Source organism: Gambusia affinis, linkage group LG01 (genome assembly GCF_019740435.1).
Source record: "Gambusia affinis linkage group LG01, SWU_Gaff_1.0, whole genome shotgun sequence".
In the NCBI taxonomy this organism is placed as follows: Eukaryota; Metazoa; Chordata; class Actinopteri; order Cyprinodontiformes; family Poeciliidae; genus Gambusia; species Gambusia affinis.
In genome coordinates, this window is record NC_057868.1 from 14927287 (window position 1) to 14954240 (window position 26954).

The window sequence follows — 26954 nt, forward strand, 5'->3', positions numbered from 1 at the left end:
TCTTAAAAATTAAATTTTTTATTGAAATTATGTAGTTTGATATGGAGATCCTGTTTTACAGAGAAATAAGTGAAACTCGTTCCACAACCAACAGGTCCAACTCGAATGCAGATAAAAATCTGTCCAACGGTTAAATGAAACGGAGTCCATCATACACACAGTTTCATCACAAAACGGTCAAATTCAGTTCATAAAGACAACTAGTAAAAAGCTGGAAAGGCAAGCCCAGCAGATTGCTTTGGGTAGTTGACTTTGCAGGAATCCTTCGTCCTGACCAACGATGACAAAACAAAACACAAACAGCTTTATCCCAGATCTCATCTGTGGAGGCCAACTGCAAAGAGGCAAAGAGATAAACCACGACTGTTGGAGAATTACAAAAAAAACAAAAAAAAAAAACTTTAATTTTTAAGTATATATTTGAACTTATTGATGGCCACATCAACACGCATCACAATAAAGCGGCACATACACCCCACCATGTGGCCATTTTATCTGAGGTTTTCCTCTCAGGTTCTAACTACCAGCTGTAGAGGAAAAAGTGATGCAAGGTTGAAGCTAGTCTGGGCATGACAACCACAACTACCCCCAGCAAATCCAGCAGTCTTGTTGCATAAGACGGTTTATTAAAGGAATGATTGCAGAGGTCCAGCCTGAAGGGAAGGGTGGGGCAATGTGTCAGCGTGTCCTCTCACCGATCAGAACATTTTCTAGGAAGGGGGAAATTGGGTAAGAGTGTTGGTGTTTTGTAAGGATGCAAAGCACTGTGCTGACTGCCATGGTAAAATGTATCCACTCAGTGGCCCAGATCGGATTCTTGATTCAACAGGGCATCTATTGAATCCAGACTGATTTTTAGTGGTTTCACTGAGGAAACTGCTTCAGTTGTGGAGGTTACTGTGGGGTGTATTACAGGCTGGAAAACGTGGGCCTGGCGCCACAACAAGAGTTTGGGGATGGGGTCGGACTGGATGCAGAGCAACGAGGCGAGCCAGACAAGCTGTAAAAAGGGCAAGGCAAGGATCTACTTAAATATTGTCATTATTACTGTTTGACAGGGAAATGTCCCCCTAGATGCATTTCCACCTCAAAAAAAGATTTTTTTCAAATCCATTATCCTCCCATTTAGCAAATTTATTCTCCGAAATGTCAAACTGCAAAATGACATCGCCAATGGAAACGCAGCTTATAAGTTGTTTTCTAGTGCTGTAAAACATGACAGTGCATTGGCTCCCCAGTGGACAAATAAGCCCTGCATGAGCTGGGACACAGTGATTCTTAGGAGGTCAGTCATCACGAGAACACCAGAACCTCTCTGCACCAGAACCAAATGGAGAACTCTGTCCAACCACAAATGGAAGGAAAAGGAGAGGCAAGAAAATGGAGGCAATAAAGGAGAGTCAGAAAAGGCTGCCTAAGGACAGAGATAAAATTACCAGTTTTAAAGTATCTTTTGGGCCAATGGGTGGGTTTGAGCTGGGTGTGCATCACAGGTCGTTGCTTGCTGGAGGAATGCAGATCAGCTGCAGCAAGGGTGTGTTACATCACTGTCAGGTACAACAGCTCACACAGGGCCCCTAATGTTACCAAAACAAGAGCTGAGGAAGTCAGATTATTCACCGTGTTGAATTTTCAGTCAAGACACTAAAAACCAGCGACAAACTCCCACTTGTGGTGTTTCCAAAGAACTCTGAATGACTTTTAGAAAGGTACTTTAGTCCGATGAGAAGGTTGTTGTCAAAAGTGTTATTACATACATCTGCAAACACACTGATAACGTCAGTACATGTGTGTGTATTCACCTCCTCTCAATAGCTACTAAACATCCAAGGAATCTGGCAGTATTCCCAGCAGACCACAAGCCTACTGGAGTCCATATACGGACAAAGCCTGCCACAAACCCCCCCGCCTCCCGTTTGCTGACTCACAAGTCTTCCTTCCAACCTTTTTAAATGTCTGATCTTCCTCTTGTCCCCAAAATTCCCATGACGCATCCATTTGGCACAGTCTCAAAGCAGCAAGGACCTCCCACCAACCAACCCATGACATCATCCCAGTCCCCAACTCGTCGTTATCCTGGCCCTTCGACAGAGAAGTATGACCAGCGAGGAGATAAGCTCTCGCTTTAAGACGTTTATTCAATTTTTAAAAAAGTGAACACATACACACTGAAATTAATACTTTTAGAATGCATCACATTCATTCCATATCCCAACTCAAATCAGCATGTCAATGTTTTCCTCCATGCCTTCACACAGTTCATGCTGCACAGCTAAAGAGGTACTAAACTCACTGGCCAGGACTACAGGTGCGCTGAAACCCAGAGGATCCCAGGTCAAAGTTGCAACTGGATAATTATGATGTTCTTCCTCTGGGTCGAGGATATCCATCTGGGTAAACTGAAGGAGTTCAATTTTGATGACTTGTCCAAAAAGGATTGTAGGTCAGAGCAAGAAATGTGCAGATGGATTCTGGCTTTATTGCCACTGGTGCATCACAGTTATGGTCTGTTGTGGTGAACATTGATCTGAACTCTGAATTTACTGTCCTTATACATACCAACTTTCTAAAACAAACAAACAAACAAAAACAAAACAACAAAACCTCTGATATAAGCAACTGAAATTAACAGCTTTTGTGGTGACTGGGCTGCTTCTAGAAACAGGGTAAAGAGCTCAGGCACTGAGGGAAAACAAAAAACAACAAAAAACAGAAGAACCACCAACCCTACGAATTAAGAGTCATAAGGTGGTTCAGGTCTGACTGGAAGGAGACCAAAAATCTCCTCTGAGCCCCTCCCAGAGGATCAAGCTTTCCATCTCTACAGGAGAACCCAGACACCCAATTCAGAAAACTACTTTTGGCCGCTTGTTGTGTAATCATGTACTTTCAGTCACTACCTAAAGTTTATGACCATAGATGAGTGTAGGAACGTAGGTGAATGACTAGAGAACTGATGGCGTTTTCCTTTTGACTCAGCTCGCTCTTCACCACGATGGACCAGTAGAAAACTTGCGTCACTACATGCGCCACACTAATTCTCCCGGACCACTTTGCGCTTTTCTGACTCTAGACATTTGGCAGTGATGAGTTTAGTCAAAGGAACTATGGTGAGAGGGATCTGTGGGTTTCTCTTGAATAAGCAGGTTTGGTGATGGATAGAAAAATTAATTACCTTTACAAGCATCAAGACCATGAAGAAAAATAACCACATGGCAACAATTAGTGTGCGTCTTTTATCACTACAAATCATGAAGTACATTAGCTCTGTTTTTATACAGTCGTCATGAAAATTTTGAGCGAATTTTAAAACCCAAAGAAAATGCTAATTAGTCGTGTTCCTATCTACTGGTTTGGAGTAAATCAACAAATGCAAAGCATAATTTCATCAGATTTTGACGCTTCACGTGGCTTTAATAAACAGGAAGTAGATGTTTCAAACTAGAATGAACCACACATCTCAGAAAATGGGGGTCCTCCCCTCTGAGCTGGGGGTTTTGACCCAGACCCACCAATAGGAGGGAGCGCACACTCTGTCAGAACTTATCTGGCAAATGAGTTTCCATTTACTCTAAGGTGCAATAACTGTTTTTGGAAAAGCCAGAAAGTACTTCAAGAGAATGTAAAAACTTGAGTTTTGATTAACTTTTCAAATTTTGCCGTTTCCATCAACTTTGAAATGAAAACTGAAGACGAACACGCAGTCGGCATTTCCTGCACCTGGAAATGATTACAGATTAATATGGCAATTCCTTATTTGTAATTGTGGAAAACTGAATTCACGTTTTCTAACCAAGCAACTGCATCTTTCCAATTTAATTTTCAGGGAACTTTCACCTGGAGTAAGCTGCAATATACAACAATCTATGGATTCTCCGTTTCCCACAATTTTCCTGTATAAAAACATTTCATCCATCACCAATTACTGTGTGATAAAGGCATGAAGCAAATACTTCAGCACAAAAAAGAAAAAAAAGATAATTTATGGATGCCAAATATAGCAGCAAAATGCACAGAAAGCATGAATCTCTTCAATGCTCTGACAAAAGCAACAAACCAAAAAACCCCCGATACTTTAGGAAATGTCTTCCAGTCCTCATGGACCTCATGGACATTAAGATGATGGCCTGAGTTAAATTAGCTTTAATGCTGTGTGACAAACAGACAAACAGACAAACAGACAACTACAGCTCCCTCAAACATCCCAAACCTGATCGTTTCTCTGCTCCTTCCTTCCCTCCAAGTTATATAAAATGAGCCACAATTAAGCTACTACACTTCCTGCTCTTCCTTTCTGCTCCTTCCACACATCCCCTCTTTTCCTCCCTCCCTTCATTTTCTTTTCTGCCTCTGCTTGAAAAAAGAAAAAAAAGCTTCCCCCTGGTTTTTTTGCCTTAAAAGGGCAAAGCAAACTGGATCTTGGCAGGCCTCCCATTCCTCAGGCTCTGGTTTCAGACTGTGAGGGAGGAGGGCGGTAAGGACATGGAGGAGGGGAAGAGAGGCAGAAGGCCCAAGGAAAGAAAAAAAAAAAAAAAAAAGGGAAGTGCTTGAGCATAGAACATTTTTAACTCCAGCCTGACAATTTACCCAACTGAAAATGGGATATTTTCTAGCCATCCGAGAAAAGAGCAGGGCAAGCATCGGGAAACGAAAGGAAAACAGGAGGAGATGAAGGGTTGGGGAGGAAGGGCAGGGCAGGAGGACTCGGGCAAAATGATTAATGAGTTTTGATGAAAAGCAAGCAGCTTTCAACAACCGTTTTCTTCCTGAAAACTATCTTCAAGCCTGACGGAAGGACCTCGGTTTCCACGCAACCAATACTTCTCAGCATGGCAAAGGAAAAAATAAAAATAAAACAAAAATTCTGGAAAAAAAAGATCTCCTTGTAACAGAGTAAGAACCAGCACTGGACAGAAACTCCTAAAGGCCTGCACAGCTTTCTGAAACTCTCCACATATTTCACTCTGTCACTGCTGTTCACATGCATTCTCTTGTTCAGGCTGAACACACTGGACGTCGGGTTTAGGGGGCAGCTTTCCAACTATGATGTAAGACAATAGCTGGAATACCAGTGTACTCTATGGGAATGCAGACACTGCTCATCGGCAGCATTCTCTTGACCCGTCCTCTTTAGCTTATGAAGCTTATGCTTGCATCGTCAACGCACTGGCAAAAGGAGATGCATTTTCACCCAACATGCATCTCACCTTTGGTTGAGCATCAACTTTTCTTTAGGAAGGTGATTCCAGGTTTGGCAGGACGTCTGTCCCTTTCAGGCAGTTCTTTATTGAAACTGTTTTTTTTTTCTTGGATCAGGCCTGTAGAGGTTAAAATATTTAGAGATTATCCTCTTTTGTCCCTCCTGCACTTTGTCCAAGTTGTATTACAGGTTTATGTTTGGGAAAACACTTTATGTTGTGTCCACAGTGCTGCTTTTGAAGCATAACTTTGTTCCTTCACGTTTGCTCTAAATCTGTCAGACCTCAGCAAAACCTGAGATATTTCCATTGGCAGGACTGCCAAATTAAATGATTATCGGCCAGTACTTTGGTTTAAGGTACTGCAGAGATTTAGCAAATGATTTTGTACTCTATGCTTGATAACTTTGAAGACATGGTGGGAACACATAAACAAGTGGAAATCTAATTTTAGAGCTAGACAGAAATTGGCTGTGGACGTGAGTAGGACACACTGACGAGTGTTAACAGAGTTACGGAGTAAAGGAGGCTTAAAATTGGCTATTTTCTGTGTCAGCAAAGTCAAAATGCAGTCTGAAGTAGCAGAGATGTGCAAAGATGTTTAGACCTTCTGCAGCATGTCTTTCGTTCATTCAGGCTGGAGGAAAATAGGGGAGTAGCAGACTTTTAGGGGATAACAGGAAGGAGGACAGAAGTACAGCAGATGTGATCCGTTTTATCCTTTACAGCCTTCAACTCCCATCAGCCATTAAACAAGGATTAGGAGATGTGGGCAGGTGTTGTTCAGAAAGTCTGAATACGTAGTACTTTGATAATTAACACTTAAGGAATCCAATCTGTTCTTGGTGATATGCAAATTGCCAGGATGTAACATTAAGAGTAGTAGCATTTCAGTACTTGGTTTTACGGTAGCCTTGGCTATAGGCTGGCCATGGAAGCATGTTGTTGTCAGTGAAGCACAAGGGCAGCAGACCCCAGAGCAGAGAAGGTACATAGCCACACCACCACATGGCGCTCAACCTGGACATGCTAGCAGCTGCACAAGCCCATGGCAGCAGAGACTAGGGGCTTTGAGCATCGAGGAGAAATAACCCCCCAAAACCCCAAACCAATGGGATTGACATACTACTACATCTAGGAATTAGAAAATCCAAGGAATGGGTGAGGCACCATGCTGTCCCATGGAGGTCAAGGGAACAGGACCCACACCTGCCCCCAGTCAGTCCTTAACACCCCCATGTTCATGTTTTTATAGCCAGCTCTGCTTTTGTTTGCACAAACATGTGCTTTGGTTCAAACCACCAGAGCCTGTTTGTGCTCCAGTGAGCTCACAGACCACTGAATCCTAGCAATGCTCGCTGTTAATCATATTTACCTCATTCTTTCGTTAGTAATACGCAAAACATTTACTGCATTATGAAGCAATGTCCTTCCAGGAGGAGACAACTGCTTGTTGCCACACATGCATGTGCCCCAACCTGCACATATCTCCTCCCGAGGAAAGACAGGAGAGCCGCCAGGAACAAAGTTACACCATCAGTTTGTTTTCTGCGCATGCAGCGTTCATGGAAGGGTTTGCTGGCTGCAATCCTGATGTTTCTGAAAACAGCAGGCAGGCGAGCACAGGTTGAGAAGCGTTCCCGAAGGGCTTTAAAATCAGGACTCTGCTGCTGAGGAAAAGATGCTGCTGATTAGAATGAGCTCTTTAAATAAACAGCCCTTTATTTTAATGGGAAAAGTCCAGGATGATGTGAAGACAGACAAGCTGAATTCTGTGCAGTACAAAAATCCTCTCCAACTTGCACATAAAACTAATGTCACACTGTTGGACATTTAAAGTACTACTGAATGCAATGAGCAAAAAAACAAAAACAAAAAAAAAAACCGAGATTACCAACACATTATGTCTTCAGCAGAACCATTTTTTTGGAGGCACCACACCATGACATTAAGAGTCTCATTTTATACTCAAGTCATCAGAGTACAGCATCGTGAAGCTGGGGTGAATATAGAGCAGCACAATTTATGACAATCTGCCCAATATCTCAGTCAATTCTTGCAATATTTAGCGAGATGCATTTTAAATGTCATTCAGGGTGTGTACACTGACAAAGGCCTGTTTGCTGGACTAACTGCTCTTCGTGTAGCCACCTAATTTAGTTCCTAAAAAATGGTTGATACATTAAGAGTGGTGGGATACTGTGTGATTGGAATAAAATAATTGCCAACAAAATGTAGGTTAATCGTCACAGATATCCATTTCTTAGTTTTTAACAAACAGCATTACGGATAACGTATCCTAAGGCTTAAAGCATGCTTAGAATGACGGAGTCCTTTCAACAGTGGCTCCAGGTTAACTGGTTACAATACATTTTATATTTATTTGTAGACACACTCAATATTTGTGTCTACAAATATTGAACCTTAGGAAATGCACATTAGGTGTCTTAAATGGGTGTGCGCTGATGAATCGGATGGGTGATGAAAATCCTTAATTTTGAGAGACTGAGATTCGGCCAACACTTGCATGAGGAAAACTGACATCGGGAAAGGTCTGAAAAAACTAAGTAAATAAATAAAAATCAGCCGCTGTCCACATAAACTCTGCCATGAGAGAAAGCCAACACCTGCACACGATTAACAGTCAGTCAGTCCACTGTCATCAACTCAGTGACTTACTCACTATATTTAGCAACATTTCAGACTAAAACACATAGTTAGTGGCCAGAATCAGAGATGGCAGGTCAGGCTTTTTTAAAGATCGGTGATCAGGCAGAAAACTGCAATCTGTGCACTTGTTGTGTACATGTATGATTAGGGGGTTCACATGTAATAACACCCCAAAGAGCAGTGGCCACCGCCTGTTTGCTGTTGTAAACCGTTTGAAATGAGTACAAAGACGGTTTGGTGCTTAGAGCTTTTGTGAGGGAATCCCTCATCCTCAAAACTATGATAAAGCTGCTGGCTCACATTAAGCCAAATACTCTGACTTTTTATTGTAATCTCATACATTTAACAAAACTTTTCCCATCAACATTTGTCTTGAGTTGATGATTGGTTTTGGTGAAGTTTTTAAAAAGCGTATGTTTCTTCCCATTAGTTCTGGGTTTCTGAGGGCTGTCGCCCGACGGCCGGTGGGCAGTAAGCATGTCAGGGTGGGGCAACATGTTCCTCGACACGCAGGTCAGGTTAGGATGCGAGCATTCTGATCAATTCGCAACACACAACCTTCAGACGTTTTCAGACTAATAACTGTTTTCTGTCCAGTTCCTAACGTTGCTTCTGTTGCCGTCAGGGTGGAGCAAATTACTGGTTGCTCTTGAGTAACCCTTAATGGCAGTGTTACGCTGGTCATTGTTGCATATCCATCCACGTTGGTTTTTAGCAACAGTTCAACTGGTACTCAAATGAGAAGTGAAAAGGTGTGGACATCTGAGATTCTGCATTTAGGGGCAGGAACTCATAGAAACTGAGATAAACCTAACAATAAAGGGAATCCACAAGGAGGCCCAGAGACCGAGACTGTACGCATCTTGCAGCTGAGATGGCAGTTTAGTAATTTTGTGGTGAGCGTTGCTGCCTGGGTGTGGCCATTTTTTTCTGCTATGAAAGGAGGAAGTGAAAGAAGAAAGCGGGCTGCCCCCATCTTCAGATAAAGGGAGTTTTAGATGACAGCTGGACATGAGGGTGAGTCAGCAGCAGGAACACGCAGTCCGGCTGGGGAGGATCACTGGAGCCTGGTACGGCTTGGCTCAACAGATACTCCAAGCTGGCATCAAGACTCAAAGTGATGCACGTAAAAAAAAAAAAAAAACAACAACACACATATACATATTCTTCCAACCCCACCAATGCCACATTAATAGCCTCAAATCACAGATTAAGCAAGACCCATAGCAGCTCCGCCCACTGGCTCTGATCGCACGTCTGATTTGTGGTTCAAAGTAACCCCTCTTCACCTGCCGACTGCCCAAGGAGGCTGGAACATGCATGTGGAAACCCTGAAATGAGCCAGACATTCCCTGAGGATGACCAGGACTCAGTCATTCCTGATTCACACAGACCTCTTCCTCCCAGCGTCTGCAGGCTCCCTCTCCGGGCTCCAGGTGGTTCTCCGCTCAGACAGCAATAAAACTCCTCGTTTGTGCCATGAAAATGCCGTTATAGGACAGACCAAGTTCATTATGGGCTGTTTGAGAGGAACACAGCTGAGGTGAGATATGATTCAGCCTGCAGCAATAAACAATTATTAGCTTGATGAATGAACCCCTAAACTGTCAGTTACCTCAATGACTGTCCGTCATTGTCATTTTTATGCCCAATCAGATTTATTTTATTGCTAAATGTGGCAAAAAATTCACAGAGATAACAGTGGGATGACCATTAACTGCAAACATGCAGACATGAACTGGTGGGCGGGGCTGACATCCAACCTCTCTTATGTCAGAGAAATAAAGGACAGAGACCGATTTTTAGACCTTTGCTGATCAGCTTCACATGCAAGTATTAGCCAATCCTCAATATCCCAAACTTATGGTATACAGGGCCGATTTATTTGTTGGCTAATTTACCTGCACACTCCTACAATTGGCCCATGAGGACACTGGTGTTGCCATGACAGCCAAGGGTTCCTAGCTCAATAATCTCCATTCAGATGGTTAATATTTCGTGAAAGGTAATGTTTTTTTTCCGGAGACAACAAAATCCATTTAATTCATGGTTTGAGTTCTGTAGTTTTTATCTATGGTTTTTGGTTGTATTTTATTTTGGATATTTAAAACATCTGCCAGTTCCAGAGTGCTGCATCATTTGCAAAATTATGGGTTATTGACATTTGAGAGGGCAAACTTGCATCATGGTACCGTTATCAATACATCACTTGAAAGTGGTCTCAAACCAACAATGTTATCGTTTATCCCGATAATCACTGGGACAATTCATCATCCAGCAAATTTTGTTATGACAGGCCTAGATATGATGTGCATCAGAGCAGGACGCTTAACTCAGAGAGTAATCCAGAACATTTCTATTTACAACTTCACCAAAGCTCATGGAGAAAGTGAGGACAGGGGAAGACTCCAGGAGGACATGAGGCGCCAAGAAACGACTTTAGAAAAGTCACTTCTTAGCGCCTCAAGTGTTGCCGGAGTTTTCAATTCACCGAGTTTAAAACGACAGTTACAGCAAACCAGGAGAGAAGGCAAGCAGCTGCATGCAGACAAAGCTCGTCAAATCAAAGCTTCATGTCATAAATGCGGATAGACCCAACCCACAGCAAGACATGAGTGCAGACAATAGCCCTGTGTTGTATCTCCGTTTGTTTCTCCTTCCAGGCCAGAGCTACGTCCAGCTGCACAGCTGACCCAGTTCAGCTCAGCTCAGCTCAGGCAACAGGAGGAGAGAAAAACTCAGGGCCCCACTCTGAACATTCAGACTGACCCCCTCCTCCTCCCTAAACAGCCTCCAATCTGAACAAAGCACAGCAACTCCTGGACGCTGAAGGAGCGTCCTGTCGCGTTAAAGCTCTGGATATTTAACCCTTTAAAAAGTCAGAACGTGTTGCCGTTTCCAGCTGTGGCAATGCTCTGCATCGTGCACTACTCTCCAAACAGCCAGAGAAGTTCACACCTTCTCCATTCAGCCGGAGCAGCTGGCTCTTCATTCATGATCACACCCACCTATGGACACCAGCTTGATGTTCTCCCTGTCCAGGAACTCCAGCGCCACCGACACGTTCTCCAGCTGCATCTGGCGGAAGGTGGGCCTCTGGTTGTACTTGCGGAACATTTTCTTCTGGGACAGAACCTCCAGGAGCCCGATGAGCCGCAGCCCATCGCTCAGGTCCGTCTGCAGGTTGCCGATCCGCTTGTTGACGCATTTCAGGTGCTCGTTGCACCAGCGGGTGAACGTGTTCTGCTGGATCTTCTTCCACGGGGCATCCTCGGCCAGGTCCTTCTCCGTGGCGGGCATTTCTGCGTCCTTGTCCGAGGAGAGAGCGTTGGGAGCGGGCGCGGCGCTCTGATGGAGGCGGGGGTGGGAGCCGCTCATTTTTATGGTCTCCGCTGCGCCTTGGTTCGCTGGCTGGATCTGGGTGGAGTCTGTTCGGCTGCTCCCTCCTTCTCACTTTTTCTGCTTTACTTTGCGGTTGATCTGTGCGAGAGAGAGGCAAAAAAGAAGGGGAAAAAAGAAAGAGAGAGAGAGAGAAATCAGCATTAGAGGCTGATTTATAGCATGAATATAGACAACTCTCAGAGTAGTTTGGGTGAGGCTGTTCTACTCCAGTCCTCGAAAATTACCGGCCTGTTACTTTTACATGCAGCCAATGATGAATTAACTCTTCAGCAGTCACACAGGGGTCTGGTGAGCCATTCGTTTGATTCAGGCGTCTTGGAACAGGGATGCATGTAAATGTTGCAGGACAGTAACTTTCCAGGATGGGAGCTGGACTGGAGACCCCGGAGGCTCATTATGTTCACGTCTTTGCTTCTTAAATAAGTTGCACAACACCTTACAAAAACGGTAATATATGAAATCCAAATCATTGGAAAACGCTCAATTATACAGAAAACAGTGTAGATCTGTCTATAACCAACATCAGAGTGAATACATGAGAGGATAAATCTTTTTTTGTCTTTAGTACTAAAGGAAAAAATCTCAAAGTTTATTAATAGTCTGAATATCCTAAACTATGGGTGTAGGCAGGGCCAGAGCTACAAGAATGTGGCCCCTGGGCTGGAGCCGGTTTTGGTGTCCTACCCATGAAAGGCAAATTCTTTTACAAACACTGGAAAAACACAAAAACTAGTTTCTAGCGCAAATATCTCAGTTCACTAAATAAAATAAAGCAAACTAACTTACAAATCACCTTTCAGACAGATATAGGAACTTTTTTAAGTCAATAACTTTAATGTTGATTAAAAAGCAAGAGTTTTCACTGCCAGATTTTTACACTTAACATGGGAAAAAAACCGGTTTTTTTTAAAAAAATGAAAAAAGCTTAAAAAGTGGGGGGAAAAGCAGTAGAACTAGTACTATTTCAAAATCAAGATGTGCTGAAGGAAGTTGTGGAATAATTTAACATTTCAAAAGGAACAAGTAATAAGTGTATGTTTCTCCTTTTGTGGTTGACAATAATTTCTTAAAGCATGACATCCTGGTCACTGTCAATCATGCCATGTGTGCGCTGCCCTCATCCTCCCCCTTTCTCTCTGCTAAGCTACAGCTAGTTCCCCACATCCAGCCTGACATGAATGCTCAGGCTAGTTAGCATGGCCACCGATGATGACAGATAATAGTTTCCTGTAATGGTAAGTTGTTTCTCAACCATTACCATATTGAGCAGTGCATTCACGAGGATGATTGACAGCACTAAGAGCCTCCTCCTGGCTCTGATTGGTTGTTTTTGGTCCAGAGTGGTTCATTTCTTTAGACAGCAATAGTAGCACTGGGAGAAGGCAGAGGAGATTGATCTTTTCACTGATTATTTATCTCACAGCAAACTGTCATGGTTTATATATATATGGATTACGGCTGCAGTAATCTATACATGAATATATGCTTAAAGTTAGCAGTGTAATTCATGCAAGGAGTCAGGGCTCATAGGAACATGTTGGATAGGGATCAAAACACTTGTGTTTGAGAAATATTACATGTCAAAGCAACAATAACATGTTAGTCCATCTTTGGCAATGGATATGCTAATTTTAAACTACAAGCTTTCTAAGCCCAAGGCATCCAATGAGTTTAGCTGTAGGTTAGAATAGATTCCAGAAAGGCACATTTCTTTCTGATTCTGGTTCTACACTAGAAACCTTCATGAAAGAAACAATGAGAGTGCTTGTTAGCCATGATTAACTAGCAACGGTCGTCTGCTGCTATAGAGAAGATCTTCTTTGTCCAGAAAGTTCTTTTGTTCTGCTCACTAGTAAATGCAGCTGGGAAACTATCACCTCAATAATTACTTCAATTGATGTTGCTCTAAACTTGTATGTTTTAAATTCTGTTTTAAGTTCTTTTTTTAGTCATTAAGGTAAAAAAAAAAAAAAAATCTTATTATTATTTTAACCTCCCAGAAGTAACCAGGTATAACACTGGCTTTATTAACTGTATTTTAACAATTAAGTGTGAGGTTCTTTTGTGATAATTGACAAACTGAGACAGAAACATATCAAACATTTAATAGATTTCTTTCATCAGCCCTGTGATGTACAGGCAATTCCCCAGTTGGTTGGATCCGGTGCCATCAGGAAACACACTCACCAAGAAGGAGTCATCCCGGAAGGATGACTCACTTTGGATGTAATTTGGTCCATATCAGACCAAAACATCGATCTCATCATTTAAGTCTGAAGTTACTGCCACATCTAGAATGAGCATGAGAGCCTCTAAGTGTAAGTTTAATGAGAACAAGAACAAGTTCCAGGCAGTTTCCAGAGCATCCGACAGTCAGTGGACAGAATGACGGCCAGCAGACACAGAGGTCCTCTTTGAGTCAGCAGGCAGCTTGATGGAGTTTGATGGTGGTCATGTTGTGTGTGAACAGACCTTTAACTGTACTGGACAGTATCCCAGCAGCCTTCTGATTATAACTCACCATATTCTGACACAGCAGTTCCCTCTGATACCTCTCGGTTAATCCTAATCTCTAATCCCAGGCGTTGCACAATGTGACTGCTTGTCCTCTCTTGTGTCTGAACCGTCGGATGATTTGGCAACATCCTGTAATGCATTGCTCATCCAACGAAACCACTCCTCTCTCTGATACCCATTCTAGACATTAAGCTGCTTGAAAATCAAATGTCTGCTGAGATTGTTATCCCACTTTGAGTAAAGCTAAAATGTGGACAAATAATGATAAGAGAGTTTATGATTTTGTCTTTTAAAAAACAAAGAACTGTAGCGATCTCTTGATGTGGTAAAAAAAAAAAAAAAAAAAGGCAGATTGTGGTGTTTTCAGATTTCCTCCTGACTATCTGGAAGCTCCACTCAGATCTTTATATTGCCTCACTGGGATAGAAGGAAAAAGCACATAAACCAAGACGTTGCAGCAGATACACCAAAAACAGGCCTTTCCTCATGGTCCCTGTGAGGATATGAGTTCATAAGAGCTCGAGGGTCCAAGGCATAATAAATAGCAGATATCCACAGGGAGTATCAGTTACGTTTGCTGAACACAAGCCAAATGTTGGCTGTAAAGCGAGTGTGTGTTGTTAAAGAGGTTGCAGTGACGATCAGCCAGTTGCTCAGTCTAGACGCCTGATTTCCTCTCATGTCAATTATGAGGTGATGTCATAATGATACTTTGGGCTGTTTTACACAACAGCAGAACAATATCATTGTTTATCTTCCCGTTATGCTCAAAGCTATCTTATTAGTTCATATCTTTTGTCAGGCGTTAGCAATATTTGAAATGTCACTCTTTTTGTTTTCATGTTGCAGGATGTTGAGTTGGGATCCTGGCTGGAAGTTTTCTGCACGTTGTTTACACGCCCTCCCTACAACACGCTTAAATTCTGCATGCATGACCTGTTGAGGATGTACCCCGCCTCGTGCCCAATGACCTCCTGGGACTAAACAAAGACTTGCTGATAGCTGTGGGCTATCAGCCAGTCTCTGCAGCAGTCAGTATTACAGATTATCTAAATGAGCCTCTCACTGAAGACACTTTGTTGTTGCGTAAAGCATTTTTATTTTTGGTTGTTTTACTTTGGAGGTTTTACTTATGATGTTTAAAAACATATCTTTCAGGTCCAGTGTTAATTTTCTGCACAGAAGTTAAAGTTTATTCATCTTTTAAGAAAGCCAACTTGCTTTATTATGCCGTTCCCAACAGAGTGGTTGAAGATGCTCTCAAAACATCAATATTGTCATTAACCGCCATAATTACAGGGACAATTTATCGTCCAGCATAACACTTTTATGGCGACATGCAGGCCTGATTGGGTCAACATGACTGGAGCAAACTTTGTTGCCTGCAACATGAAGCAGGGAGAGTAAAAATTCAAATAACTAAAGGGCTAAATGGTCTGAGATAACAGATCAGCGCAAGGGAAAAAAGTGCTGGAAAACATTTCCCCGATGCACTGAAATTGATTTTATTGCTCGTTGAACTATAAAACATCCCATATGATTTCCTTATGCCCACGTAAATAAAACATCTGTATACAAAAGATCTTCACAAAGCATATTTGCTGAAGGATGAGGCCCAGCTGCAGGCGCCAGCTCCGACTCTGATGGTCATCTACATCATCATGAGTCAGGGTGGAGCGTTCAAATATTTGCTACAGTGTAAGGATGGATTGTGATTAGCTAGTAACAAATACAAAAAAATCCAGCAGTGCAGACTAAATGCTGATCTGTCATGGAGTGTTTTATTAATAGGAATCTTTCATAACAACATCCTAATTGCTTTAAGATATTTTCCTTTCTTTAACTGTGGTGGAAGGAGAAATGGAACCACAGCCATTTTTGACTAAATAAGGAGATCTGTGCCAGGAGCCACAGTGAGGCCTGGGGCCATGAAAAATGTTTCGGTGTGTGCGTGTGTGTGTGTGTTTGTTTGGTGAAGGAGAATCTGAGGAATGCTCCTCAACCCCATAGCAACCCTGGAGCCCACATCCCAAATAACCCCACCCCCCCACCCCCCCCCCCAATAAAATAGTCCTGTTATTGAAACACACAGCGTGGCACCAGCATTCCTCCATATTCACTGCTCCATTTAAAACAATAGAACAATGGCGTTAGCCCGTTTCAGGCAGTCGAGCTCTGCTCCCTGTTGGTGTGTAAATTAGCAATTTTCATCACAAATTACCATGTCAAAATAATATACAGGCTTTATTAAAATGCTCGGTTTATGACGGCAGTGGTCGAACAACAGGCAACGCAAATTAAGCTTCATTAAACATTTATCCTTTCATTAAACAGGAAAGGATAAATTGAGGCATTAGTCAGACATGTTTGGATAGTTTCTGGTTTCTGCTCTTGCTGAACTTCCGAGAGCAAATAAAATTCATGGCTGGTGGTTAGTGAGAGCAGAGGAAGCTGGTGAACTGTGCTATTGTTTCAGAGGAATCTGGGGAACAAACAGGAGAGAGCAGCGGGCGGAGTGAGGAGGTATGACTAAGAAACACCGCCACCGGCCTGGATGGAGAGGAAGAACTGGAGCGTAGTCTGGCTCCATCTAGCGGCCAAACAATGTCCTGTGTGTTCTACTTTGCTCCACTGCTAAAACTTTAAAACTTTAAAGCTATTAGAGGAAGAAGAAGAACTAATGTTTGTAACTTGATGTCTCTGGGAAAACATCCGAGATTAATTTCTACAATCACCCGTATATATGTTGGTTAAATACAATGTAGTTTAATGGTTGCAACACTTGGTGACATTGGGAAGAAAAAGCTTTTCTTTATTTTCTGTAACAGACAGCCCTTCAGACATATCTGTCTGCTGTTCACTCTCCTGTGTCTGTGATATTTAAACTCCCGTTTTTTAACTTTGATATGTAAACATTAGCATGGCAGCCAGCTCTACTGGAGGGTTTGTGCACCCTTTCCCAAAAACTGCCTCAGAAAGAGAAGATAACAGATAAGGTAATCAGGAAGTAGGGCGGCACAGACAGCAGTTTTCTGGTCGATTGCCAATCTTTAAAAAGCCTGACCAGTCGACTCTAGTACTGGCTGATATAATTTTTTTTTTGTGTCTAAAATGTTGCTAAATATTGCAATAAAGTTGCTCAGATGGTAACAGTGGGGTGACTATTGTTAACTTAAGACGTGCAGACATGTCCTGGTGGACCGGTCTAACGGTCCAACCCGTCTCACAGCAGAGAAGAGGACAGTGGCTGATTTTAAACCTTTACTGAATTTGATAAGATCTGTGGATAAGTATCGGCAAATCATCAATCTACAATAGAGCTTCCTTTTCTATACATACATTAATGACCCACTGTAATAAAACAAAAACACTGAAAGAAGAAATTGAAGAGATATATCTAAATATTAGCTAACTCAGTGAATATTGGACTGATTTTTCACCACATACATTATATATCAAGACTGGATTGAGCACCACTTCTATATTAGTATTTTCTCCTTGATCAACAAAATTACAAGACAACTTGGGATGGTGTGCAAATTTAAGAAGGAAGGTGCAGAAAACAAAGTTGAATATAATCAATCAGACGCGAGGCAAATGTTAAATATTAATAAACTTGATCTCAAAGCAGGTGTCTGCAATGCCAACATCAGAACAGCTAACCACACCCTATCAGTCAGAAACTGAATGCTGCAGATGTCAGAACAGGAAGTTAGGCACAAGACGCGACGGCACCTCTAACCACATGACACATGGCAGTGTGGAGACAGCCAGTCAGAGGCACAGATTAGAGCTAAGTTGGTTTTTCCCTTTACTTTCTGCAGACTTGGTGGCGGTGGCATCAACTGCAACCAGCCAGACAATGGCGTGTCAAATAAGGACAAGTTTTGTCTGTTTACGTCTCACACATCCTGTGCCAGCCACCTCTTCCTTTAGCTTTACCGCAGATTTTGTTTCTCTGTATTCACTGATTTGTTCCAGCCTCTGAGAAACAAACACCCCAGGCCAGAGTGGAGGCTGGAAGTCTGGGGTCGGCCTGGGGGTCTCTGGTACCCTCCCTTCCTTGGTCCGTCTCAGTTTTGGTCGCCTGCCAGAACTGGGGGGTAAGGCAGCAGAGCTAGGTTGTGGGTTCTCTTCCCGTGCCATCTTACGGTTGTCAGGGCAACCTCAGGAGCCGTGACTACCTGCACGTAGATGCTGAGTGTCACAAGCTTTCCACCCTCTAACCGTTCTAACAACCGTTGAACATCTAGCAGACAAAATTAGTCACAGACACCCGTCCAGCACAAACACACTTATTTCTACAAAGACAATCACAAGTTCCTGTTCCACCATTGTGGCCTGTATGTATGGAAGCAAGCAGCTATTTCTAGTATGGCTGAAATCTCAAGACTGGATGCCTCTTAAAAAATTAAACAAAGTGAAAACATTTTAGATTTTAAAGTCCGGGCCCATTTGTGGACAGGGAAGTTTAAATGCAAAATCCCTTCACTAAAAACTTCAAAAGGCCAGACTAGGGAATGCATGGGTCTCAAACTGGCAGCACTAGCTACACTAGCATTAGAGGTTTTGGTAATCATGACGGGGGTCAGCAGACTGGAGACCAGGTGAGAATGATTCAAAGAGGTGGATCTTCTAAATCTGGAAAACCAAAACACAAGGTACAAGAAATCCAAAAAGTGTAAAACACAAAGCAAAACCATCCAGAGCCATGTAAATTCAAGTAAAGTTAAATGAACACATGTTGTTCCTAGCCAGTCAGGTGTATTAGCATGATCACGGTGTTAAAATTTATGATTAATCAGAGGCAAGTTAATCAATTCTTGCACTTTCTTTAGATAGATGAGTTGAGCTTTCAGGGTTTGAAAGGTCCAGAGGAATTTACTCAAACTGGTTGGACTACAGGTTGTTTTATCACATTTATAGCATTTCAAAAATGTTTAGAACAAGCTAGGTTAGTCCAACCTAGCTGCCCTAACTTTGCATAGCTAGCCTAACTGCTTTTTAAACTGGTAATTGAAAGCACAGAGGGAAACAAAAATACGGATCACTGTTAGTATTGTACCCATTTCTAGGGGTAATTGTAAGCCACAAATGTTAAAAAGAGATGAAAACAGCAAAAATAAATAGTAATAAATAAAAAAATTTCATAGTTTGGGGAAGATCAATAAAAAAATCTGCATATTTATTTTTGTTGTGTAGCATTGTGTTCAGACAACTAGAAAACATGTGTGTATTTTAGTTTTGGAATTGCATAGTCTGACTGAAAGCTTAAAACAAAGCCAAAATATTAAAAATGTAAAAATGCAATAAAACATATATTTTGGGGAGACATATAGATGGATAATAGTGAGATTTGCTCTTTACACTTTTTGTCACATGAGATTCAAACTTTGGTTGAAATTATTTCAAACTGTTACTGTGGTACTGAAATTGAACATTTGGGATGACATTGTTTGTTTTATCTGGGATATAAATGATTCACTGAACCCTAAACTGTTTCTGTTAGAGAATTTTCGGAATTATCATTTTGTTTTGACTTTAGGTGAAATTCAGTCTAATTAAAGTGTTCTCTTCCTTGTGTGTATTTTCTGACGTGGAGGTCAGGATGTCTGTTTATCTTCATGTGAGCAGTTGAGTAGTTTTCTAGTTGATTAGGTTACATGTTGATTAGGCTACACGTTTACAACCTCTGTTCTTTTTACGACCTCTGCCCCTTTGACTGTTTTGACTGTTTTTCTTTGACAATAAAACAGGAGCTCGCGTAAAAGGAAATCAGAACTCTCTTTGTAAGCAGCTTGGAGAAGCTGCTTCGGAGACTTCTCCTTTTGCAAAAGCTTTGTCATAAAATTCATATACGTTGTCTGTGATTCTTTATTTAGGTATATAGGAAAAGTACCTATCATTTTGGTGCCGAAACCCGGGATCTCTCCTCCCCCGCTGCCAGGCAGAGGAAGACGCGCTGAATCTGCAGGCACGGCCAGAAGTCAACTGGACCTGGAAAGAAGGACCCAGGAAGCAAATTCTTCAGCTGGGCCAGCGCGCATGTCCGACTTTGTTCTGCCAACGGAGTGACGAGATCCGACCAGACAACTACAGAAACGTAGGTGAATTTTAAAACAAAAGGACGGCGGAGTCCTGCGAGATACAGTCGCTTAAGTTCCGTAACAAAAGGATGTCGGAGTCCTGCTAGAAGCTTAAATTCCGTAATAGGTTTGAGTCCTTGTCAAATATCAATTTGACTAAATGAAGGTTTGAGTCCTTGTCAACTTTTAGTTTGACTAAATGAAGGTTTGAGTCCTTGTCAAATACCAACTTGACTAAATGAAGGTTTGAGTCCTTGTCAAATACCAACTTGACTAAAGAAGTTATAAAAAGGGTTAGAGTCCCAGTTGACTGAGTTTCAACTAAAGGCAAAAGGAACGGCTTTTAGAGCCTCCTTATTTACAGGACACTCTTTAAGAGTAAGTCCTCGCGTAGATAGGAAGTTGTAATACTGTTTTGTTATTGCTGTGTTGATATTGGTGTTTTTGTCTGCTGCTTTGTTGATGTGTGTGTATGAAGGAGTGAATGGTGTTTCTCTCTCTGGGAGTAAAACTCTCTGCCTTGAATTAGGATCCAAAGTGAAAAACCGCTTGGAAGCTAGGCTCCAAGTAGAAGCCTGTTTTCAGAAGGCACTGAGCGCTGATTTACAGCACTTTCTCTGAGGAAGCACAAAATACCAAAATTTTCAAGCTAAAATTGCAAGTGATTTAAATAATGGGAAAGTATAAAAAAGCACACATGAAGGAGAAAAGGCTTAAAGGGGATGGAAAGTTTATGTGTCAGATGGAGCCAGGAAACGTAATGTACCTGACTAAATGGAAGAGGAAGTACGGTATAGATGGCGTGTTGAAAGTTAAACACATGGTGTGTAGGTCTGAAATAAGCGCTAGGTTAAAAACTGGTACCAGACAACAGGAAATTATTGGTTATTGCTAGATCCTAATATAAATTTGAGATATCTCTTTTTAAATGTGCACAAGTTATTTAAAACAGGTTCCTGAAGACTAGAGTTTAAAATTAATTAAATTATAACATGACAAATAAAAAAAATAAATAAATAAAAAAATTGGAAAATTCCTGAAGCTTCAGTAAAATATGATAAATAATTGGAGAAAAGAAAATGATTATGAGGACAGACTGAAAATTGGAGACTGATTAAATTTTGACTGACTACAAATCTGACTAATTGTTTTGTGTTTCTGTTTGTGTTACAATTCATGTTGCTGTGAAGGATTGTGTGATTGGAGGTATAAATACCACTTGGTATTTTATCTAATATAAAACAGTAGGATTTAAAAAAGGGCAAATTATAGTCATCTGTCAGGAATTAAACAAAAAGGTGGTGAAGATGTGGACAACTTTTCTCGATTTGAAAAGGAGTTATGACTTTCCTATAGAGGGAAGTTTAAGTGTAAATGAATTTTGACAGGTGCAAAAACAACTTGATGAGAAATTAAATGAAACAATAAAAAGGAAAAACATTTCTTCTCAGAGAACAATGTTTTATACTGCATAGATTACTGGGTAGCATAACTACAAAAGGTTAAAACACCAACTTGGTGCTATGATCCTTTGGCTGTATGTCTGGAGGGGTCAGCGATCAGAGTTTGGTACCGACCTGGACTTTATCCAGCCTCATATCTCGCTTAAATTCCAAAATGAGAGGAGGGCTGCTCTGGCTTCACAGCTTCAGCATTAAGGATCAACAAACTTAAAGTAATTCACTGGTCTCTGATAAGATGTTCACTCAAACTAAGTTAATTAAATTAACTTACATTCTACATTTTAAAATCTAACATGGCAAAGAATATAAAGAGATTACAGGTTAAACATGTTTCATGTTTATAGGTGTTCTAAATGATTTAGAATTCTAAAATATAAATAATGTTAATAAGTGGCTAAAACTATAAAATCAAAAGAGAGAAAAGATATACATGAGATATTTAGAAATAAAAAACACAAAAAGAAAGATAAACCCTCATTGACTCCTATTTGCTTCTTTCCTTTTCCTTTGTCTGAGCCTCGCTGCGGTGCGTCTGACCTCTGACCTCAACTCGAAGCTGTCCTGCAATGGATCAAATGAAGTCCCTCCCTCATCACCAGCTTCTGACAGCAATCAAGAAGACAAAGAAGAGTTCCATCACATCCAGACACTAAAATGCAACTGAACTCTTACAATCTCCGCTGATCTACTCCCTGATATCAGCGTGGAGAAGGAAAAGATAATGTGCTTCAGAGACGAAGACAACAAACTGAACTATTCGATGCTTGTTTCATTTGTGAAATGTTTGGACATTGACAGAGGGACAGTCTGGACAACTCAAGATCCAACACCAGAAACTGCAGAGTGAGTTAAAGGGGGAGGGAGGATTGCACCCCAGCGACGCCAGAACCAAGAGGAGGAGGGAGAAATGAGACAGAAAGGAGACATCAAAAGAGGAGGCCACTCCAATCGAGCAAGGTGATTGGGTCTACATAAAGGTCATCAAACGAAAGAACTGGGCGAGTCCACGGTGGGAAGGACCGTTCCAGGTGCTGATGACCACACCAACAGCTGTAACGATTGCTGAAAGACCCACATGGATTCATCTCAGTCACTGTAAGGTACAGAGAGTGTTAGACCCCTAAATCAGAGTGACGGGGAAGTCTGATTTACAAAGGGGTTCTGTCGTTTAGGACAGTTCGTCTCAAGGTCAGCAGAAGAATTCAACAGATCCTCACTCTGCTAGGCTGGGGGTCCTGACATCTCTGTATTCTGAGCAGCAATGGGGTCTCCACATGCCAGGTGGATCCTCTAATGTGTTGTGACTGCAGCATGTCAACTGTTTTGCAGAGGGAGTGGTCTCACTCTCAATAGGATAAGGAGAAGAGCAGACACAACCTCCCTCCAGTTTCATCCGCATGACTGTGGTGGAAACTGATGAATAGAACCGCTTATGAGGGACATGCTGTGAACTGCTACGTGTAAAGTGCAGATGCCGGTTTCCATACATAACTCAGGTCTACGACCAGGTAACATTACTGACGACAAACAGATGTGTCTCTACGTTCTAAGCACCAGACCACGGCGTATCCCACCCCTAAGAGGAGACAGACCACGTGAGGAGGACTATTCAGTTGACCTCCGGATGGGAGAGGCTGTGCAAAGCCTATTTCAATCTTTAAATTGTTCACTTGCAGATGATGTACTTCCTTTTTCGTCATCTCAACAAACTGTATGGAAAATACCAGAGATCATTTCGTTAGCAGGAGCTAAACCAGGATCTCTAGGGAACTGTGTTTATAATAATGGACATGTTGTTCTAGGGACGGTGCCCTGGAATTTGTGTAACAGAGTTTACACCTACTGCGAACCGACACAGGATTTCATCACCTGCACAGCATGCAGGGGTCAAGAGACGACTCCACGCTGCAAAGTCTGGAAGGACAACCCAGACTGTGACAACCTGCTTCAGGAGAGGAGTTTCAACATCACGCATAAAACAAAGAGGAGACAGGAGACAACACTGTGTAGCGCCATAGTGCCAGGAGATTATGGCGCCCGAATGTTGGCAGACTGGTACTTCATATGTGGAAATGAAGCATACATGTTCTTGCCGAAAAATTGGGGAGGACTGTGTGCTGTGGTTCCTTTGATCAACCCGATTGCATTCATCAGGAAAGCACAGAATGATCTACACACCCGCTCCAAACGAACAGTTACGTCAGAGGTCAAAAAATGGGGACCACGTTGAGATAAACAGGTACGGATTACTGCGACTAATCAACATCACATACCAGCTGGCCAATGGCACCATGAAAGAACTGGCTGAACTGAGAAACATGGTTATGCAAAATCGTGTTGTCTTGGACTTCCTCACTGCCCCTCAAGGAGGGGTCTGTAAAATCATTGGCCCAACGTGCTGTACTTATGTGCCTGACGAAACAGGAACTGGAGGAACTATTTCTGATGCTCTATACGAGCTGGAAGATTTAAAACAGTATGTGGAGAGTGGAACAAGCGGTTCACCCTCTTTCGATTTGTTTTCATGGCTTACTTCTGGACCATGGTGGACCTTGCTGTTAAAACTCATGACGCCTGTTCTAGTTGTGTTAGTTTTGTTCTGTCTTTTTACGGGTTGCATTTTTCCTTGCCTACGTAAAATGGTGTCCAAAACAATTGACACAACTGTTATCAATTATCAACTGACAAAGGCATCTTATGAGTCGACTGAAGATGACTTGTTCCAAGTTTCAGATGATTTTCTGAAAAATGATGAATTTCTGTAATCAATAAACAGATGATTTCATTTGCTGAATGACTCCTACACCGAAAATGTGAAAACAAGTGGTGTTTTGGATGAAAGAAAAACTGCATTTGATTTTTGCTGTTTCTTTTATTTTTCATTTATTACTTTATATTTCATTTGTTCATTGTATTTTCTGTTTAGGTTAGAAAAAAAAATCTTGCATTTATTGTTTTCTTTTCCTTCTTTTCCTTTTTTCTTTTCTATACTTGGCTTTTGCATAAGGTTTACGCATGTCGTAAAATGATAAAAAGGGGGGAATGTTAGAGAATTTTCGGAATTATCATTTTGTTTTGACTTTAGGTGAAATTCAGTCTAATTAAAGTGTTCTCTTCCTTGTGTGTATTTTCTGACGTGGAGGTCAGGATGTCTGTTTATCTTCATGTGAGCAGTTGAGTAGTTTTCTAGTTGATTAGGTTACATGTTGATTAGGCTACACGTTTACAACCTCTGTTCTTTTTACGACCTCTGCCCCTTTGACTGTTTTGACTGTTTTTCTTTGACAATAAAACAGGAGCTCGCGTAAAAGGAAATCAGAACTCTCTTTGTAAGCAGCTTGGAGAAGCTGCTTCGGAGACTTCTCCTTTTGCAAAAGCTTTGTCATAAAATTCATATACGTTGTCTGTGATTCTTTATTTAGGTATATAGGAAAAGTACCTATCAGTTTCCTACTTTGAACTGTTTCAAATTTTATCATATAGCAACCACAAAATTCAAAATATTTCATTCATTTTCATTTGAAAAACGGAGAGAACGTGACACCTGCAGACCGACCAAAACCTGCCCGTACAACTATGTTGACAAGACGTAATAAAAATAAATACAAAAGAAGCAACCAAGAGGCCCAGTGTAACTTTGGGGGATCTGCAGACACCCATGGCTCAGGTGGGAGAATCTGTTGGTGGAACAACTATAAGTTATGAATGCAGGGCATTTGGTTTGTCGACTTGTATTGCATCCATCCATCCATTGCTTCTGCATGTCTGAGCCTTATTACTCCTATTCAAGGTTTTGTGGGGCTTTTGCCTGTATCTCTAGTAGCCAATGGGTGAGAGGAGGAGTAAACCCTGAACAGACTGGGATTTAACTCCAGGCCCAACACAAACACACACAGGACAATCCTTCACACACAGAGAGACATACACACTCACACCACTTCACCTAACATACATGCTTTGTTGGGATTTTCTGGAGTAGCTAATCTAAGATGAACACTTCACACAGAAAGGCCTCAGTCTTGTTTGGACTCCGTTAAACAAGGCACAAAATTGAATGTATAAATTAACTGCCCTAAAATGGCGTTAGCTGACAGTGACCAGAGTGAAGAAATGAAGAAGACAAATGATTAACAACTTTAAGAGACACGTGTTAAAATAGAAAAAAAAAACAAGACTGCCTTTAATCGAGTATTTTTAGATCGGACTGGTAATTGGTTAAAGTCATACTGAATGAGTGGAATGTTCTTTTACTTATGTTTCGTAAAAGAACATTAGTTGCATTATGACTCCAATTAATTAGCAGTCAGATGGACCAAATAATAATAGTAATAATAATAATAGATAAAAACATCCTTATTTCGAAGCAGGGAGTTTAGAATGGCTTGGTTCCTGGAGCCTTCAGTTCCTTCTGAACAGGCACCAGGTGGCCCTCCTGCTCCGTGTAGGGCCCGCTCCCAGCGGCGGAGGGCGCAAGTGACCACTACTAGGAACCCCTCCTTTAACACAGGAGTGAGGGACGGTGTTTCCTTATTTGGTGCGGAGCCCCTTAATTCTAACTCCGGGGGAAACTGTTGTGCGTAGCAGCACATGAAAATCCCAACCAACCAGTTAATAGATAATAAATAGTCGGAGCCTGACCTCTCCAGCTGCCCCGTGCATGGGACCAGCAGAACCCCAGGTAGAACTGATCCAGACGCAGCGACACACACACACACACACACACACACACACAGCTACATACACCTCCATCAGAGCAGGCTGGGAGCAGCAGATCCCGGCGCGCCTGAAAGCACCAGACTCACCTGTGGACCGTTCACCTGCGTGTTGATCTGCGTGGGTCTCTCCGCGGTCCGCTCAGTCAGGGCGCGCTGCAGTCACTGCGGTCACACAGGGTGTGTGTACGTGGGTGAGTGTGTGTGTGTGTATATGTGTGGGGGTCCCGGACCTCCTCCCCACGCGCAGTCCCGATTGGGGAAATGGTTTGAACTGTTGGTGTAACGGAAAAGAAAGAGATAGTCCGTCCGCTCTTTTGCTCTTTTCTACCTCCGCCTCTCTTTCGATCTCCCTCCCTCTCTCTTTCTCTGGGTTCCACCGTGAGAGCCTTAATTGGTAAACGGGTGAAAGATCAGAGGAGGTGGGGGTGTCTCTAACTCCGTCTCTCTTTTACTGTCTCTCTCTCTCTCTTTTCACAAGGTGATGTAATGACCGCGCCTCCGGGATTTTCAAGGTATGATGTCATCTACCATCTACCCCATCTTTACTGTACCCCGGAGGAGGAGGGTGGGGGGGGTGCATGAGCAGATCCCCTCATCTCTCTGCAGCCCCGGTCTCTTTCCTGTCATCGCCTGTGATTCACACAGAAAGTGGGGATGTGTGTGTATCCCTCTGAAAGTCTGTCGGCCTCTGCTGTGACTCAACATGGGCTTGTGTGAAGGAAGGCTGCTCTCCAGCTGAGCATTGGATCAGGGAAAAAGAATGCTCGACCTCAAGATGCCCCCCGCTTTTTTAAATCTTTTTTTTTTTTGTACAGTTGATCAATTTATATGGGGGATAGAAGGGCGTTAGTGGGCGAACAAAGCTAAAGAAAGAGAGATCATAACAGGAAGCTCTTAAAATGT

At 42.1% G+C, this 26954-nt stretch overlaps 1 protein-coding gene across 1 annotated transcript in view; it reads right to left on the minus strand.

Moving 5' to 3' along the window:
* Positions 1-26352, minus strand: part of flna (filamin A, alpha (actin binding protein 280)) — a 56927-nt gene extending 30575 nt beyond the window's left edge. The window contains 2 exon segments of the mRNA XM_044143693.1: positions 10877-11348; positions 26139-26352. Coding sequence (XP_043999628.1) covers positions 10877-11246 — 370 coding nt within the window. The 5' untranslated portion in view covers positions 11247-11348; positions 26139-26352.
* Between the last annotated feature and the right edge of the window lie 602 nt (positions 26353-26954).